Source organism: Psammomys obesus, unplaced genomic scaffold (genome assembly GCF_907164565.1).
Source record: "Psammomys obesus unplaced genomic scaffold, mPsaObe1.curated_primary_1811, whole genome shotgun sequence".
Lineage (NCBI taxonomy): Eukaryota > Metazoa > Chordata > Mammalia > Rodentia > Muridae > Psammomys > Psammomys obesus.
In genome coordinates this window covers 13,488,005-13,502,677 of record NW_026596057.1, presented here as the reverse complement: position 1 = coordinate 13,502,677, position 14,673 = coordinate 13,488,005, and the positions used below count along the sequence as shown (strand labels likewise).

Sequence of the window (14,673 nt, the reverse complement as noted above, 5' to 3'; positions counted from 1 at the left end):
GAGCTGCAGGGAGGTAATCAAAATTCACGAAGCAAATAAATTAACCAGAAGCTACCTTTAATCACACACACACACACACACACACTTTAAAAACAGCTCTCACTTCTGTGACCCATGACATGCAGACCCAAACACAAAGGCAGCTGCTGTACAGTCCAAATGGCAGGCCTTGACAGGGCTTCGGCTCTCTTCACACTGACACATGGACATTCAAACTGCACCTCTGCACGACTAGGTGTGGGGGCCGCCTGCTTCAACAACATTCAAACGCAGGACAGCTGCCCTTCCATAAGACACACACCACCACAAGGCCCTGGGTGGCCTCCACTCACCTGAAGGCCAGTGCTCTACCAGTGGGCCTGTTGAAGTAGGAACGAGAGGTGGTGTAGAGCTGGGATGAGCATGGAGGAAATGGGGAAATACATGCATTTTCCAATTTAAACACAAAATAATCTGAGTCACTCCTGAAAATAATGCATTCTTTTTCTCAAGCCTAAATTAATTGAAAAGCATTGACAGAAGAAAAGGAATTCACTAAGGGAGCTGGGCATGGTGGCTCAAGCCTTTAATCCCAGCACTGGGGAGGCAAAGGCAGGAGGATCTCTGAGTTCGAGGCCAGCCTGGTCTGTGGAGTGAAAAGAAGTAGAAAAATAAATGAATTGCTTTATAAAAAAAAAAAAAAAAAAAAATTCACTAAGGATTTAGAAGACTCCAGAACTTTCCTACCAATTTACAGCTGACTGTTTCTATCTGCTAATTTCTCAGCCACCTATTGAACTGAGGACGGAAGAGGACTCCTATCTCTTTGTTTCAGTAACTAGCTATATTTATTTTCTATATAAACTTGCCTGATAGGTAATGCTTCATTCCAACATTCTAACACTCCATTATCTGGTAGACGCTATATTGACGTTAAAACCAACCAAACCCTTCCACAGGTGTCATTAACATGTGCTCGATTCCTCAAAACCTTTTCCTAGCTCTTACAAGGTCACAGTCATAACAGCCTAGAGACTGAGATTTCTTTGCCAGTGTGGGCCGCTACATGGTACCAGAAAAAATTCTGTGAAATTAATGCATAAGATTAGTAAGTGAGACACTTAAACCTTATTAATCAAAGTAATCAAAGTGATGAGCTATCTTCAGCTAAGAATTTTTTTTTCTAAGGTTGGGGCTCGGACCCAGCATTCCCAAGGCCATGGTCTTCTGGATCCTGCCTCCGAAGGCTATACAGCATTTCCCACGCCATCAGAAGTCCCCACTAGGTTCCTTCCTCTCTGCAGTGCTAGGACCTGGCTATGAGCTGTGCACACTAGTTGTAAACGCTTGATGTGAATGGCTAGGCAACAGCGGCAGCAGTGTTCTCTAGAAGCTTGCCAATGCTGAGCAGAGAAACCCAAGGGCAGTCCGGAAAGACAGCATGTGTTAAAACGACAAGAAAGGCGTGGCTCCAGCCCATTACCCTCAGGAGGCAAGGCAGGGGGCTGCATCTTGGGCAAGTCCCTGGTGGGCTGTGTAGAAGAGTAGCAGTAAGGACTTCTGGGGATCTTGCAGTTTTTAAGAGGTTCAGTCCAGACTTAGGTTTCCACTGTATGGAGAGCAAGGAAATAGTAAGGCTGTTTCTATGAGGTAGTTACCGTCCTCAACGTACAGATGAGGAAACCCCTGGTTCTGTGAGCAGGCGGCTCTGCCCTCGGGCCACTCTGATGTAAGTGCCCGGCTGTAGGAGTCCAGCTGGGGAGGTACACTGTTTATGTGATGGGGCCTGACAGACACCTGGATGCCAGGCTAGTCTCCAACCTTAACTGGTTGGGCAGCCAGGAATAACCCAGAAGTTCTGATCCTCCTTCCCATACCTCTCTAGAGCTAGGACTACAGTTATGTAGCACCGCATCCAGTTCATGCAGCCCGGGCACCATCGTATCGAGCAAGCCTATCAGGGGTTTGTGTGTGGTAGGCAAGCACTTCCACAAACCCCGAGCAATTTTTCTCTCCCCGCTACCTTTTTTTTTTTCTTTTGAGCAGAGTGAACGTACATTTGTTAAGGAAAGGTGAGAAAGAATTCACGAGGGGGAGGCCCTCCAAGGGGGATTACCCACAATTCATTTATTTTAAATGATGTCATTAATTAAGGTGGTTCTTAGCCTTCCTAATGCTGCAACCCATTAATACAATCTCTCCTGTTGTGGTGACCCCCAACCACAAAATTATTTTCGTTGCTACTTCGTAACTGTAATTTTGCTACTGTTCTAAATCATTATGTAAATATCTGTGTTTACTGTGACTCCTGTGAAAGGGTCATTTGAACCCCCTCCACCTGGAGCTGAGACCCACAAGTTGAGAACCATTGCTTTAGCTTCAGCCCCTCCCAAAAACATGAAACTGGACTTGCCTTAATTTTCTTACACCTGTGCAAACCTTTTTTTTTTTTTTTGGAATGAGCTCTCTTGACAACTAATAAATTCCATTTTTCCCTCCATCCCCAAGATAGGGTCTTTCTGTGTAGCCTTAGCTGTCCAGGAATTTCTTCTGTAGACCAGGCTGACCTCAAATGCATAAGTGATCCACCTGCCTCTGCCTCCTGAGTGCTGGGATTGCCACCGCTGGGCTAAATTCTATCTTTTTAGGCTATATAGACAAAATGAGTGATTTCCAAACATAATATAACTTGTCTAGAAAATATGTAATATTCAATTTTTAGGTAAGAATAATTTTAAAGTTTCAAAACAAGTAACACAGCACAAACGAATTAGTTCTGTAACAATCTGTTTGCATTGTACTTTTCTTAACCTGCCAACATCACCAGCTTTTACTTTGAATATAACAGGCATACATTTTTCTCACTGGCAAATGCTGCAATTACAGACAAGTTAAAAGCAGCCCCAGCCAGGTGTGGTGGTGCACACCTTTAATCCCAGTGTTGGGAAGGCCAGCATGGACAAGGCAGGGCTATGTAGAGAGACCCTGTTTCAAAAACAAACAACAAAAAACCAGCCTTGGTGCTCTAAATTCTAACATGAAACAAGCAACATTATCCAGACAATTTTAATACACCGCCAAAACAAATAAATAAATAAACCACTAAACTTTGACCCCTATCTTTCTAGGTGAGAGTGAGAATAAAAACATCCAATACAGAGGTAATAAAGGATCAACACAGACATCTAAATGTAAGTGAAATACTGTACAGAAAGTGTTTTTCTTATACGGTCAGTTCAAATCACAGTTGCTGTTACTAACCCTACTTTGTAGACAATAAGAAGTATTCTTAACAAAAACCAACTTTCACCCATTGGCACAACAGGGTATAATAAACAAACCTGCTTGGAACACATTTTTAGCAAGAGGTTTTGGTTTTATTTTCTTTTTAAAGGGTTCAGAAGATGGCTTGAAAAAAGGCTCTGTTTTTCAACATGGTCATGGTTGCCAAGCCAGTCTTCTTTCACTGAAGTGTCCAAGTCTTTAAGAGTTCTGTATTTCTGATGTTCTCTTAAGATGCTCTGAGAATTCTAACTAGTTTGCAGTCCTATACTCATTATTATCACCTAAAACTCTGGGAGGAAACTAATCTGGAATGAAAGGCCTTGTTGGGTGCGGCAGCACATGCTTGTAAACTCTCACACCTGAAGAGGCTGAGGCAGGAGGATGTGAGGCCCATGCCAGCTTGGGCTGCAGAGAAAGACCTTGTCTCAAGAAGAGTGGGTACTGGGGAAGAGCAGCCTCCATCAGGCCAACAAATGCAAAATCGAGAGCTGCTATAGAGTAACGCCCTTTCCTGAAAATGCATATATAATACTTCACAGAAAGGGATAGACACCCTGAAATCCCATCCTCTTTCATCAGAAGACTGGCTTATAACCAAATCCCAGGCCAAACTGTTTCCTCATTATATTTAAAATGCCATTACACAACAAAGTAACTGGCTTGATCTTTAAGACACATCAGAACTTAACAGGCTCTTAACACATCAGAACTTAACAGAACTTAGCAGGCTTCTTGAGGGGTTACGGTTCTGTGACAATACAGAACACTATTGTTTGGGAACAGAAAAAAGAAAAAGACCTGTGTGCTGAACGTGGGAGCTGATACGCAGAGACAGACCTAGCCCATCTGGGAATGTAGTGAATAAAGCAGAAAATGAAGCTGGAGATAGCTGGTTCAAATTCAGAGTGATTGCAAAGGAGCTTTACCTATCTTCTTGTGAGACCCAACATGATTTTTAAAATCATTCTGAAAAGACTTCCCAAATGCACATGGGTAGTTGCCAGAAGACCACAAAGCTTCTCCAATGGCTGTGCCGTGGGACCAGCCTGTGAGCAACTTGTAAGGCTCATTTCTTGGGGCGGGAGGTTGAGCTACAAGGTCCGACGCCGTTCCGATGCATGGTCCTCACACATGGTCTGACCCATGCACACAAGCACAGCGGGTCCCCCCGACACCAGGTGAGGAATGGGCACCTCAGAACTTGGAAATGTCACATAATGAGTACATGTCCTTACAAATGATCACACAGTAATTTATTTCATTTTAAAAATACTGTTAAAGTATAATGACTGAGAAGATGCTCCAGAAGCCAGCTTCTGGATCCTTAGTAGCCATTTCAGTATTATTAGTAGAGAGATTAACACTTCCATTATGGACTCACATGGACTCACTAGTCTACAAGGAAAGTCACTACTTGTTAAACAATAAGGCAACTGTACCAAAGGATATTTCTAAGTAACTTCAAAGAAGTTGTAACAAAAGAGTTTTTAAAACAAAAATCTTGGCCAGGCATGGTGATGTCTTCTGTGATCTTGGGAGGCCAAGGCAAGAGGTCAGGGTTTCAAGGCCAGCCAGGCAACACAGAAAGTTCAAGACCAGCCTGAGCTATATAGTTTGGGCTACATAGCAAGACCCTGCCTCTAAAAATCCAAACCAATAATAATAAAATCTTTCACAGAACTGCGATGAGAAAATAACTAAAATACATGACCAGCTAAGTGAATCTGTTTTAAAATGATTTTTGAAGTTTCAAAAGGAAATCTATTTTTCCCTTTCCACTTTTGACCTTTGAATTTGCACTAGTGTTGAGTTCAAGGTGAAAGAATGCTAATTGTTTCAAACAAATCACAACTTATACAGAATACGGGGGGGGGGGGGGAATAGACCTGAATTTTCAAAAATACAACTGTAGGTGCTGGGGTGTGGCTCAGTGTGCTGCCATTGAGCAAGGCCCTGGGTTCCATTCCCAGCTACAAGCAAAACAAAACAGAATAGCAAAAAAAGATATGAGCAGAATGCATAACAAGATTATCTTTGGAAAATAGGTATTTTCTCTCTTTCTACCATAAATAACAGATATATTCTTCTCCCCAATTGCACAGTTAACTAGCATACTTCCTAAGAGTGTACATGAAAAACTTCTAAGCCAGAGGTACTGAAATGATTTTTTTCCTAGTGTTTTGGCTAATTCATGGCCAAGATATGTTTAGTCTCTAGTTGGATAGAATCAAGGAAATAAACAGATAAAACTACCGAGGCCTGAGCTGAGATAACCCCACAAGAATCTGCCATTACCTCAGTTATTGGTCTCCTCTTTCCCCAATAGGAAACAAAACAAGAATAGCATTAAGTTAATTTCCCAGAGCCCAGCTTCAGGTGAGCCATCTGGAAAGGTCAGAGTGTCCAACAACGTGGCATAGATATATCCAGTATCTCTGAAGACTGCTGGCTCAGAGTCAGGAAGAATATCCAATCTTCAGAGGCAAGAAAGGAGGCAGAGCCGGGGCTTTTAAAACACATACCGACAAGTCCAGGACCGTGGCCGGACATAATCCAGAAATGTAGGCTATGATGGGGAAAATAAGAGAAGAACTGTTTATTGTTATGTCAATGGTACATGTTAATTAGGTACAGGGCAGGTATTGGCTGAGCACTAAATACTGTACTTTCTCTAGGCTGCCTCCCAGAATTTGACTGACCTTTAAGGTGTAAGAAACTCCCTGATTCAAAAGGTGTTGAGATGTTTTCTACTAGTATCACCAATTAATTCAACAGAGAAGCTTTTTAAGAAGTGTCTGAAGATCAGTAAACTGCATTCAGCTCCATGGACCATGGATTAAACGGTAAATAGGCACTGTGTCTCGTAGCATTGGGACAGCTTATTCAAGCCAAACTTGGTTTTAGCCTAAAATCTAAATAGTGGTAGGACTAGAATAATAAAGCATGTGCTTATGACTATAATTAAGGTTTTAAATTAGTGATCCAATTTGAGGTGAAGTATATTTCCAAAACAGAAAGATAAAACAAGCAAAACCTGAGCATAACCACAGGGGAAAAAAAAGAAAGAAAATAGTAGTAAAATTAAGGGAAACGCAATCTCAGAGTTGTCTGATATTTCTCCCTTGCTCTCCACTACTGTACCACCCTCCATAACACCACCCACCCTCTCACATCAGGGGCAACAAGCACCCTAGCCAGGCTGCCAACTCACGTTCTTCAGAGGACAGTGCTGACGGGCATACCATTCTTGCGAGTAAAAGCACACGATGACTCCTTGGCCCAGGAAAAGAGAAGCCCATACCATAATGTTCCAGATTGGCCTTTTCCGACTGTCATTGACAATGAAGTTAAAAGCCACTGCAGTTAGAAAGAGAACAAAAAATACAGTTATCAAAATGTAGTCCATCAGGGATGAGGGCTTAGATCCAGGCTGTGGCTGAGTCTCAGCTAGTGGCCATTCATACGCATCTGTTATCTTGCTCACTTACTCTAAAGTGGATGATACTTAAGTATTGACACTTAGCAGTCACGAACTAATAGGAAGCCTACAGAACTGAGAAGAAGTGAAAATACATTTCACGGAGTGACTCTTATGAGTCCCCCTCCACACACTCAAACAAGGGCCTGTTTTCAAGAGTTGCACAGTGACAGTGTTTATGACTGATCCCCAAGAGGCTACCTAGTTCACATCTCCCTCCAGCATGTAAACACCTGTACACACAACTGCATATAATTATTCAAAGCCGATATTCTGATCACCTGCTAAACTGTCTTAAAATGGCATTACCATCCAGCTTTTTTAAAGTGACTTCATAGTTTCCTTCCTGTTTCACTTTCTTTTTTTTTCCCCCAAGGCAGGCTTTCTCTGTCTAACCTTGGCTGTCCTGGACTCACTTTTCTGGCCTCGAACTCAATGATCCACCTGCCTCTGCCTCCCTGAGTGCTGAAATTAAAGGTGTGTGCCACTATGGCCAGCTCCTTTGTCCTTTAGAGTAACAGCCAGTATCCACGGCAGACCAAATCACTCACTTCCAAAGAACATGAAGAGCACAAAGAGAACTGGGTAGAAATAGCTGAAGCAGACAGCGAGGGCGTATTCATGCACCACAGCTGAGATGGCGAAGACAGCCAACATGGCAGCAGATTTGAACCTCTTCGTGAAAAACTAAGGCACAAAGAAAATATCAAAGAGTTAGTAACTTAAAAAAGATAGTACTCATCAACAACAATATGAGACATAATCATTACATGCTAAAGGTACCTACTTAATCATATTTGACTTGCCAAGCCTACTCCTTAGTTTAATCTAACTATTAAAATAATTACAAGAACATGCTCAGTGCTCTAATTTGGATATGAAGTGTCCTGCCTAAAGGCGCATGTGCTGGGGGCTAGCTTTCTAGACTGTAATACTGTTTTGAGAAGTTCCAGAAACACTGTTCAGCCAGGTTTCATATACTGCAGGCTAGTCTTGAACGCCTGATCTTTTTCTCCTCCACCTGCCAAATGCTCACAGAACCACACGAGGCTCCTATTTCAATCATCAGAGGAACACTGTAAAGAACATAGGGCAGGCAGGCACCCTTTCCAAAACTAAGGCTTTAAAATAAGAGGCGTGCCTCAGCAACACAGGACTTCACTGTTAGTGGGAACGCTCACAATCTAACACACGACTGCTTCCTTAGGACGCTGTCAGCCACCAAGGCAGATGACCCTCCTGCTTAACAATGAAAACTGCTTCAGAGACACCAGTGTCAGCCAGCAGTACAGACTAAACTTAGTTACTCTAAGTACATTATACTCTAACGCATGGCTCACAGAAACCCGCCTCTGGATGGAGAGATGTAAAACTTTTAATTTTTTTATGTACATTGGTGTTTTGCTGGCACGTATGTCTGTATGAGGGTTTCAGATCCCCTGGAACTTGAGTTATAGACAGTTGTGAGCTGCCATGCGGATGCTGGGAATTGAACCTGGGTCCTCTGGAAGAACAGCCAGTGCTCTTAACTGCTGAGCCATCTCTCCAGCCTGCAAATCACTTTTAACAAAGAAACAAATCCAAGTGAAAGTGGGTGTGGTGGGCAGCAGCAAGAGGATCTCTGCAAATTTTATGCCTTCCTGGTCTACAAAGGGAGGAAGAGGGAGGGGAGAGGGAAGAGAGTAAGAGGGAGATGGTGTAGGATGGTGAGAGAGAAAATGTGTGTGAAGGTAGAGGGAGATTATCTGTGGGCAATGAGATTCCCAAAGGTCCTTGGAAGGGAGTCACTTCAGCTCCTACACACAGAACTGTAATTTTGTAACCAGGTGGTGAAGCCCAGAGAAAGGCATGCTATTGTCCTAGTAATGTATATAATGGTTTTCATTATCAGTACATGTCACAGCATATGGGTTCTTAGATGTAAACTTCTAGTGAAATGGACCAGAAACTATAACCCCTTCTTCACAGGTAATTAAACAAGCTTTTCCAGCTTATGCAGCAAAGTGTGTAAAAGAATCCCCAACTCCTTCATGTTTGTTTGGCTGGCTTTTGTTTTGAGACAGGGCCTTACTGTGTAGCTCTGGCTGGCTTTCCTGAAACTTATGATGCAGACCAGCCTGGCCTCAAACTCATGAGATCCTGCCTCTGCCTCCCAAGGACCGGGAGGTGTGTGTCACCATGTCCAGACTTTTTTGTAAAGATTTGCTTCTTGTGTTTTGATGTGTATACTCGTGTACCACATGCACTCAAGAACTGGCAGAGGCCAGAAGAGGATCTCTGATCTCTGGAACTGTAGTTACATGTGGCTGTAAGAGGCATCACATGGCTTCTGAGAACAGAACCCAGGTTTCCCCGCAGGAGCAGCGAGCACTCTTAACCGCAGAGCATCTCTCTGGGCCCCTCAACGTCCCTCTATTTTACATAACACCAGCTAGGTCTTGCTGCTTACCCAGAGGAGGTCCTTGTAAGCATAGTAGTAGAGCCAGTCATGAACCACCACATTCCAGGTCCTGTAGTAGTTGGAGTAGGACGTAGAGTTCCACCAGTCCTGAGGGGGGTTGGGGGAAGGAGTAAAATCATACACACAGCAAAACCCCTGACCACTTCCAAAGAGCACATACACCCGATACAAAGCCTGGATTACATTATGATAAAATTGTTAGTCCATACACAGATGCTAAAAATCCCAAAAGGCGTTTGGGTGGTTAGTACCCAATTAGTAACGTGTGTTAGCGCTATGCACTGGTTAAGTCTCAGGGTGCATTTTGTCTCATTATCAAACACGCTAGGATGGAAGATACAGAACACACTACAATCGAACTTTAGTGTTTGCCCTAACAGCAGTCAGTAAATTTCCTCTGCACCTTGTTAACCTAAGAGAACTGAGCACATGTGGAAATGGACCAACTGAGACCACCATAGCAGCACTGAATTACAAAGGGAGCCAGATGGTGCTCCCAATGACCATCTTCTTGCTCCCAATTTGAAGGTAAGACTAATAGAATCAGACATCTAAACTTTACCATCCACCTTTCTTTGAGAAGGGAGTGGCCGACTTGAAGGCAAAACAACAGAACTTGACAAGGCCAGCTTCAGAAGCCTAATGATACCGTTTAAAGCAGAAACCACCGCTTTGAAAGGGAAGGAAGTTACTTCCCTTGTGAACTGCTCAGCAGTCATGCATGCTCTAACCTGCTGGGGCCGCTTTATAAAATGCAACAGCCAATCTGAAATGCACAGTGAAGGGGCTGGCATAATGCCCTCTGACAAACACTTTCCCACCACAGCCATCACTATCGTCACAGGATCCAACAGAACTATATACTCTTTGTGGAGGTGGGAAGGAATTAAGCCAAGACAAGGTTTTACTCTACTGTAGCCCAGGCTGGCCTGGAACCCACAGTAATCACCCTGCCTCGGCTTCCTGAATATGTACCAGCACCCATCCCCTGTCTAAAGGGAGCAGGGGCCAGAGGGTTACATTAATTATACATGTGTCAGGGCTTCAGATCTAAAATTGCTAAAACTGGTAGAAAAAAAATTATCTCACAGGATTTATGTCAAAAAGCTGGTAATACTAGTCAACAAAACTCAACACTTAATATGGAGATAAAATGGAACATGAGGGCTGGCAGGATGGCCCAGCAGGTCAATGGGCTTGCTGGCAAACCCGACAGGCTGAGTTCCATCTCTGGAACACACACGAACTCTGTGGTACATGTGTGTCCCCTCTCCCCAACCCTAATAAATTTTTAAAATTTATTAGAAATGCCAGGCATGGCGGCACAGGCCTTTAATCCCAGTACTTGTGGGGCAGAGGCAGGTGGATCTCTGTGAGTTCAAATCAGCCTGGTCTACAGAGCAGGTTCCAGGACAGTCACAACTACACAGAGAAACATACAACTAGGGAAAAAAAAAAAAAAAAACAGAATATGAAAAAACGAGAGCAAATATACAATACCTTATAAAACATCCTGTCCCCAAAGCGTAACATCTCAGCGAAGGCATTGAGCCAACAGTGCAAGAAGGCAAAAAATGAAAGGAACAGCATCAGCACACCTGAAAGCAAGAGTGACAACTGAGGAGCATTCCCACAGCTGGCCATCATGAATGCGCTGGCCTGTGTAGCCTGCACTGATACAGTACACTTTAGAAAGCTGGGTGACTTTAACTTTAAAATAATTTATTTCTGTGTAATTTTTACAGAAGGTAGATGGGTCCAGCCTAAATATAGAGCTGAACTTGGTGCCCAAAACCCTTTCACTCTCCCCTGGGGGCTGCAAACACCATCTACAATGTGATTTCTGCCATTCCAAAATATTCCAGGCCTTTCTATCTGTCCTTCTGTCTGAAAACCTTCCCATCACTTTTCTCCAGGCAGTACTTTTTAATTAAAATTTTTAATTGTGCGTATTTTCAATGATCAATGTTAAATGTCATGAGAAACAGAGCTCACGAGGTCATTCTGCTTATATAGCACTTCCTACACTATATCGTAAAATACTCACTGCAGGCCCACCTATTTTATTTGCTTGTTCAAAAAAGATTCATCAAGTTTTTGCTGGACAATACAGGATAAACTGAAAGTGTCTTTAAAATATGATCCTTGGGGCTGGAAAGATGGCTCAGTGGTTAAGAGCATGGACTGCTCTTCAGAAGTCCCGGGTTCTATTCCCAGCACCCACATGATAGCTCACAACTGTCTGTGACTTCAGTCCCAGGAGATCGGACAACGCTCTTCTAGCCTCCAAGGCCACTGCGAGCACATAGTGCACGTACATTAAGCAAACACTAATATATATAATATAAAATAAATAAAAAATCTTAAAATATTATCCTTAATCTCCAATGAGCTTGTAGCCAAGGAGGTTAAGTTACCCAGGAGGAGTTATTCCTGTTATAGGAAGGGAAGGCGGATGGTGACAACAGACTTCACTAAATGTAGAGACAAGAACGTTAAGTCAAGGAAGCTCTTAAGTGTGAGCTTCCAGAAGTAAAGACTGTGTTTGCATTGCTCACAACTGAGTCCTTGGCACTGGCACACAGTAGGAACTCGTGTATGACCAGAAACAAGTGCACAAACTAAGGGATAAGGAGTGGTGAAACGCAGAAAGATAAGCAAGAGTGGCAAACTGAGACTTCAACATGTGGCCAGGGCATCCTGAGTCTCCTAGAGGTCATTCTGGAAATGGCTAAGCCATGGTTTAGCACTGGATTACTGATCACTTGAACAATGGGTAGTTGATGGCCTGGTGAGACTAAAAGACTGCAGAGAACCTAACAGGAAAAGGAAGCTACACACGGATGTGGACTGCCCAGTGCTGGAGGTGAAACTAGAGGGACATTTCCCTTCTGGGGCACGCAGAGAAGTGGTGGATGGGCATATCTACCACCAAGTTCACAGGAAGAATCAGGGAACTAAAGGAACCTGCAGACAGCAGCTTCCTTCCTGACTATATACATGTATTAATGAACACCCAGGTTACCTGGCAAGATGGAGTTAAATACACAGAGGACCAGAACCCGAGCGCTGAAAGGCTCCTGTTTGATATTCCGGAACAGCGGGGTACAAAGTCTCTCAAAGATGTAGTACACATAAAACAGGCAGCCGAAAACCTGAACACAGCAAAGAAAACCATGACATCTGGGTGAAGAAAGAGGAAGGGCATTTTTTTCCCTCAAAAGAAATAGATATTTGACTAGTATTTACACATATTTCATTTACCCCAGCATATACGACAGCCACACTCCTTTAGAGAGGTTGTTCAAGCTTCGTTTCTGCCCTGGTTTTTGTGTTTTTCCCTAATCATTTACTGAAGACCATGTCTTGCTGTGTAGCCCATGCTGGCTTCAAACTCAATAATCATCCTGCCTCAGCATCCTGAGTATTAGGTTTATAGACACACGTCACTACACCTGGCCCAAATAGCATCTAAATCCAAGAACATGTTTATAAAGCCTACAATAAGACAACTCATTTTACAACTGAGTATTTGACTTGAACAGAATTTAAAATGGGAATTTCTGGGATTTATGATTCTCAAAAGGAGTGAGGATAAAATAACACACACACAGCACCCCCACCCAGGAAAGGCAAAGGGAAATCTATGTAGGTTCTTACTGAAATAACAAAACAGAGTTACTTTAATTTGAATATTCTCCTTTAATGACAAGAATGACCTTTGACGCTGGCAAAGCGCCTACCAGCACCTGCATCAGGGCAGCTCAAAAGGCATCTTAACAAAAGCTTTTGATCTGAACTGCTTGTTGACGTACATTATCCAAAAAAAAATTTTTTTTTTGAGCCAGGGTCTCATTATACAGTCCTGGTTGACACTAGAACTCAGAGATCCCCCTCCTCTACCTCCCAAGTGCTAAGATCAAACATACAAGCCACAACCCCTGGCTCAACCAACATTTTAAATGGATTAAAAAAGAGTCAGCCATGATGGCGCATGCCTTTAGTCAAGCACTTGAAAGGCAGAGGCAGGTGCATCTCTGTGAGTTCTATGCCAGCCTGGTCTATACAGTGAGCTCCAGGACAACCAGAGCTGCGTAATAGAGAAATCCTGTCTCAAAAAGATTTACAGGGCTGCAGAGATGACTCAGTGGTTCAAAGCGCTGGCTCCTTTTCCAGAGGATCTGCATTCAATTCCCAGCACCCACAGGGAGGTCACACCTGTCTGTAACTCCAGTTCCAGGGCTTCCGACACCCTCACACAGACACACACATAGGCAAACACCAATTGATATAAAATAAGAATAAATCATACATGTTTTTAAAGCCCATTTGGTCTTTGTCGTTATTGTTGTTTTTCTCAAGACAGGGTTTCTCTGTGTAGCCCTGGCTATCCTGGAACTCACTCCATAGACCAGACTGTCCTCAGACCAAACGATCTGCCTGCCTCTGCCTCCTGAGTGCTGGGACTAAAGGCGTGCACCATCACCACCCAGCAAGAAGCTGGGTGACAAATATATAAAAATATATAAATATACAAATATATATGTTTATATATCAATAACATCCAAGGCCTTTCTAAAGTTACCTGTAAAAACTGTGTAGCAACGTAACCCCATCGTACAGTGGGAGTCCTAAAGAGAAAGAGGGAAAAAGGTTTCTTAAATAAGCAGTGAACGGTTTCTGTTGTCCTTCTATCCACAGTGTAAATTGCCTAACAATGTTTTTTTACACAGAACAGCATTCATGGGCTAGAGGAATAGCTTAATAGGATACTGTGTAGTTTAGCCTCCAAGCCTTGAATTTGATCTCCAACCTCCTCCCACAAGCTTTAACATCAAAATCATGACAAAATGATATCATTCTATCAAGAATTATGAATAAGGATTGGCCCGCTAGAATGAGCACGGGAGGCATTCAATTTTTCCTGTAGCCTTGTATGGACTGCCCTCCTCCAAAGCTGTCCCCTCACTGCAGCACCTCAGGTGCTCCGCACATTTCCTCCCCATTGCAAGGTTACCTCGGATAGCTGTCTCGGTAAATAAGTGTAGGAGCAAACAGGAAGTACAGGTACTGGTTGACTGTGGGTACTGGAACTGTGCCTAAAAAAGGAACACTATTGAATTACAAGATCCTTGACGTCTCCCAGCAAACTGGAAGAGCCAAAAGAGGCAACAGGAACAGGGAAGGGGGGGTGGTAGTGTGCACATCCAGTACTGAGGAGGCAGAGGCAGCATCTCTGTGAGCTTGAGGCCAGCCTGGTCTACAAAGTGAGTTCCAGGACGGTCATGGCTATATAGAGAGACCCTGTCTCAAAAAAACAAAACACACACACACACACACACACACACACACACACACAAAAAAAAAAAAAAAAACAGGAAGGAAGGAAGGAAAGAGGGAGGGAGGGAGGAGGAGGAGGAGAAGAAGGAAGGAAGGAAGGAAGGAAGGAAGGAAGGAAGGAAGGAAGGAA

General features: G+C 43.3%; 1 protein-coding gene across 1 annotated transcript in view; it reads right to left on the bottom strand.

Moving 5' to 3' along the window:
• Window positions 1-2,749: 2,749 nt before the first annotated feature.
• The window catches only part of Soat1 (sterol O-acyltransferase 1), a 45,220-nt gene continuing 33,296 nt past the window's right edge, over window positions 2,750-14,673 (bottom strand). Inside the window, exons 9-16 of the mRNA XM_055624651.1 lie at window positions 14,221-14,302; window positions 13,789-13,834; window positions 12,229-12,358; window positions 10,704-10,801; window positions 9,192-9,290; window positions 7,294-7,429; window positions 6,476-6,621; window positions 2,750-5,830 (exon numbers count right to left, since the gene is read on the bottom strand). Of these exons, the coding sequence (XP_055480626.1) occupies window positions 5,774-5,830; window positions 6,476-6,621; window positions 7,294-7,429; window positions 9,192-9,290; window positions 10,704-10,801; window positions 12,229-12,358; window positions 13,789-13,834; window positions 14,221-14,302 (794 nt within the window). The 3' untranslated portion in view covers window positions 2,750-5,773. The remainder of the gene's footprint in view (window positions 5,831-6,475; window positions 6,622-7,293; window positions 7,430-9,191; window positions 9,291-10,703; window positions 10,802-12,228; window positions 12,359-13,788; window positions 13,835-14,220; window positions 14,303-14,673) is intronic.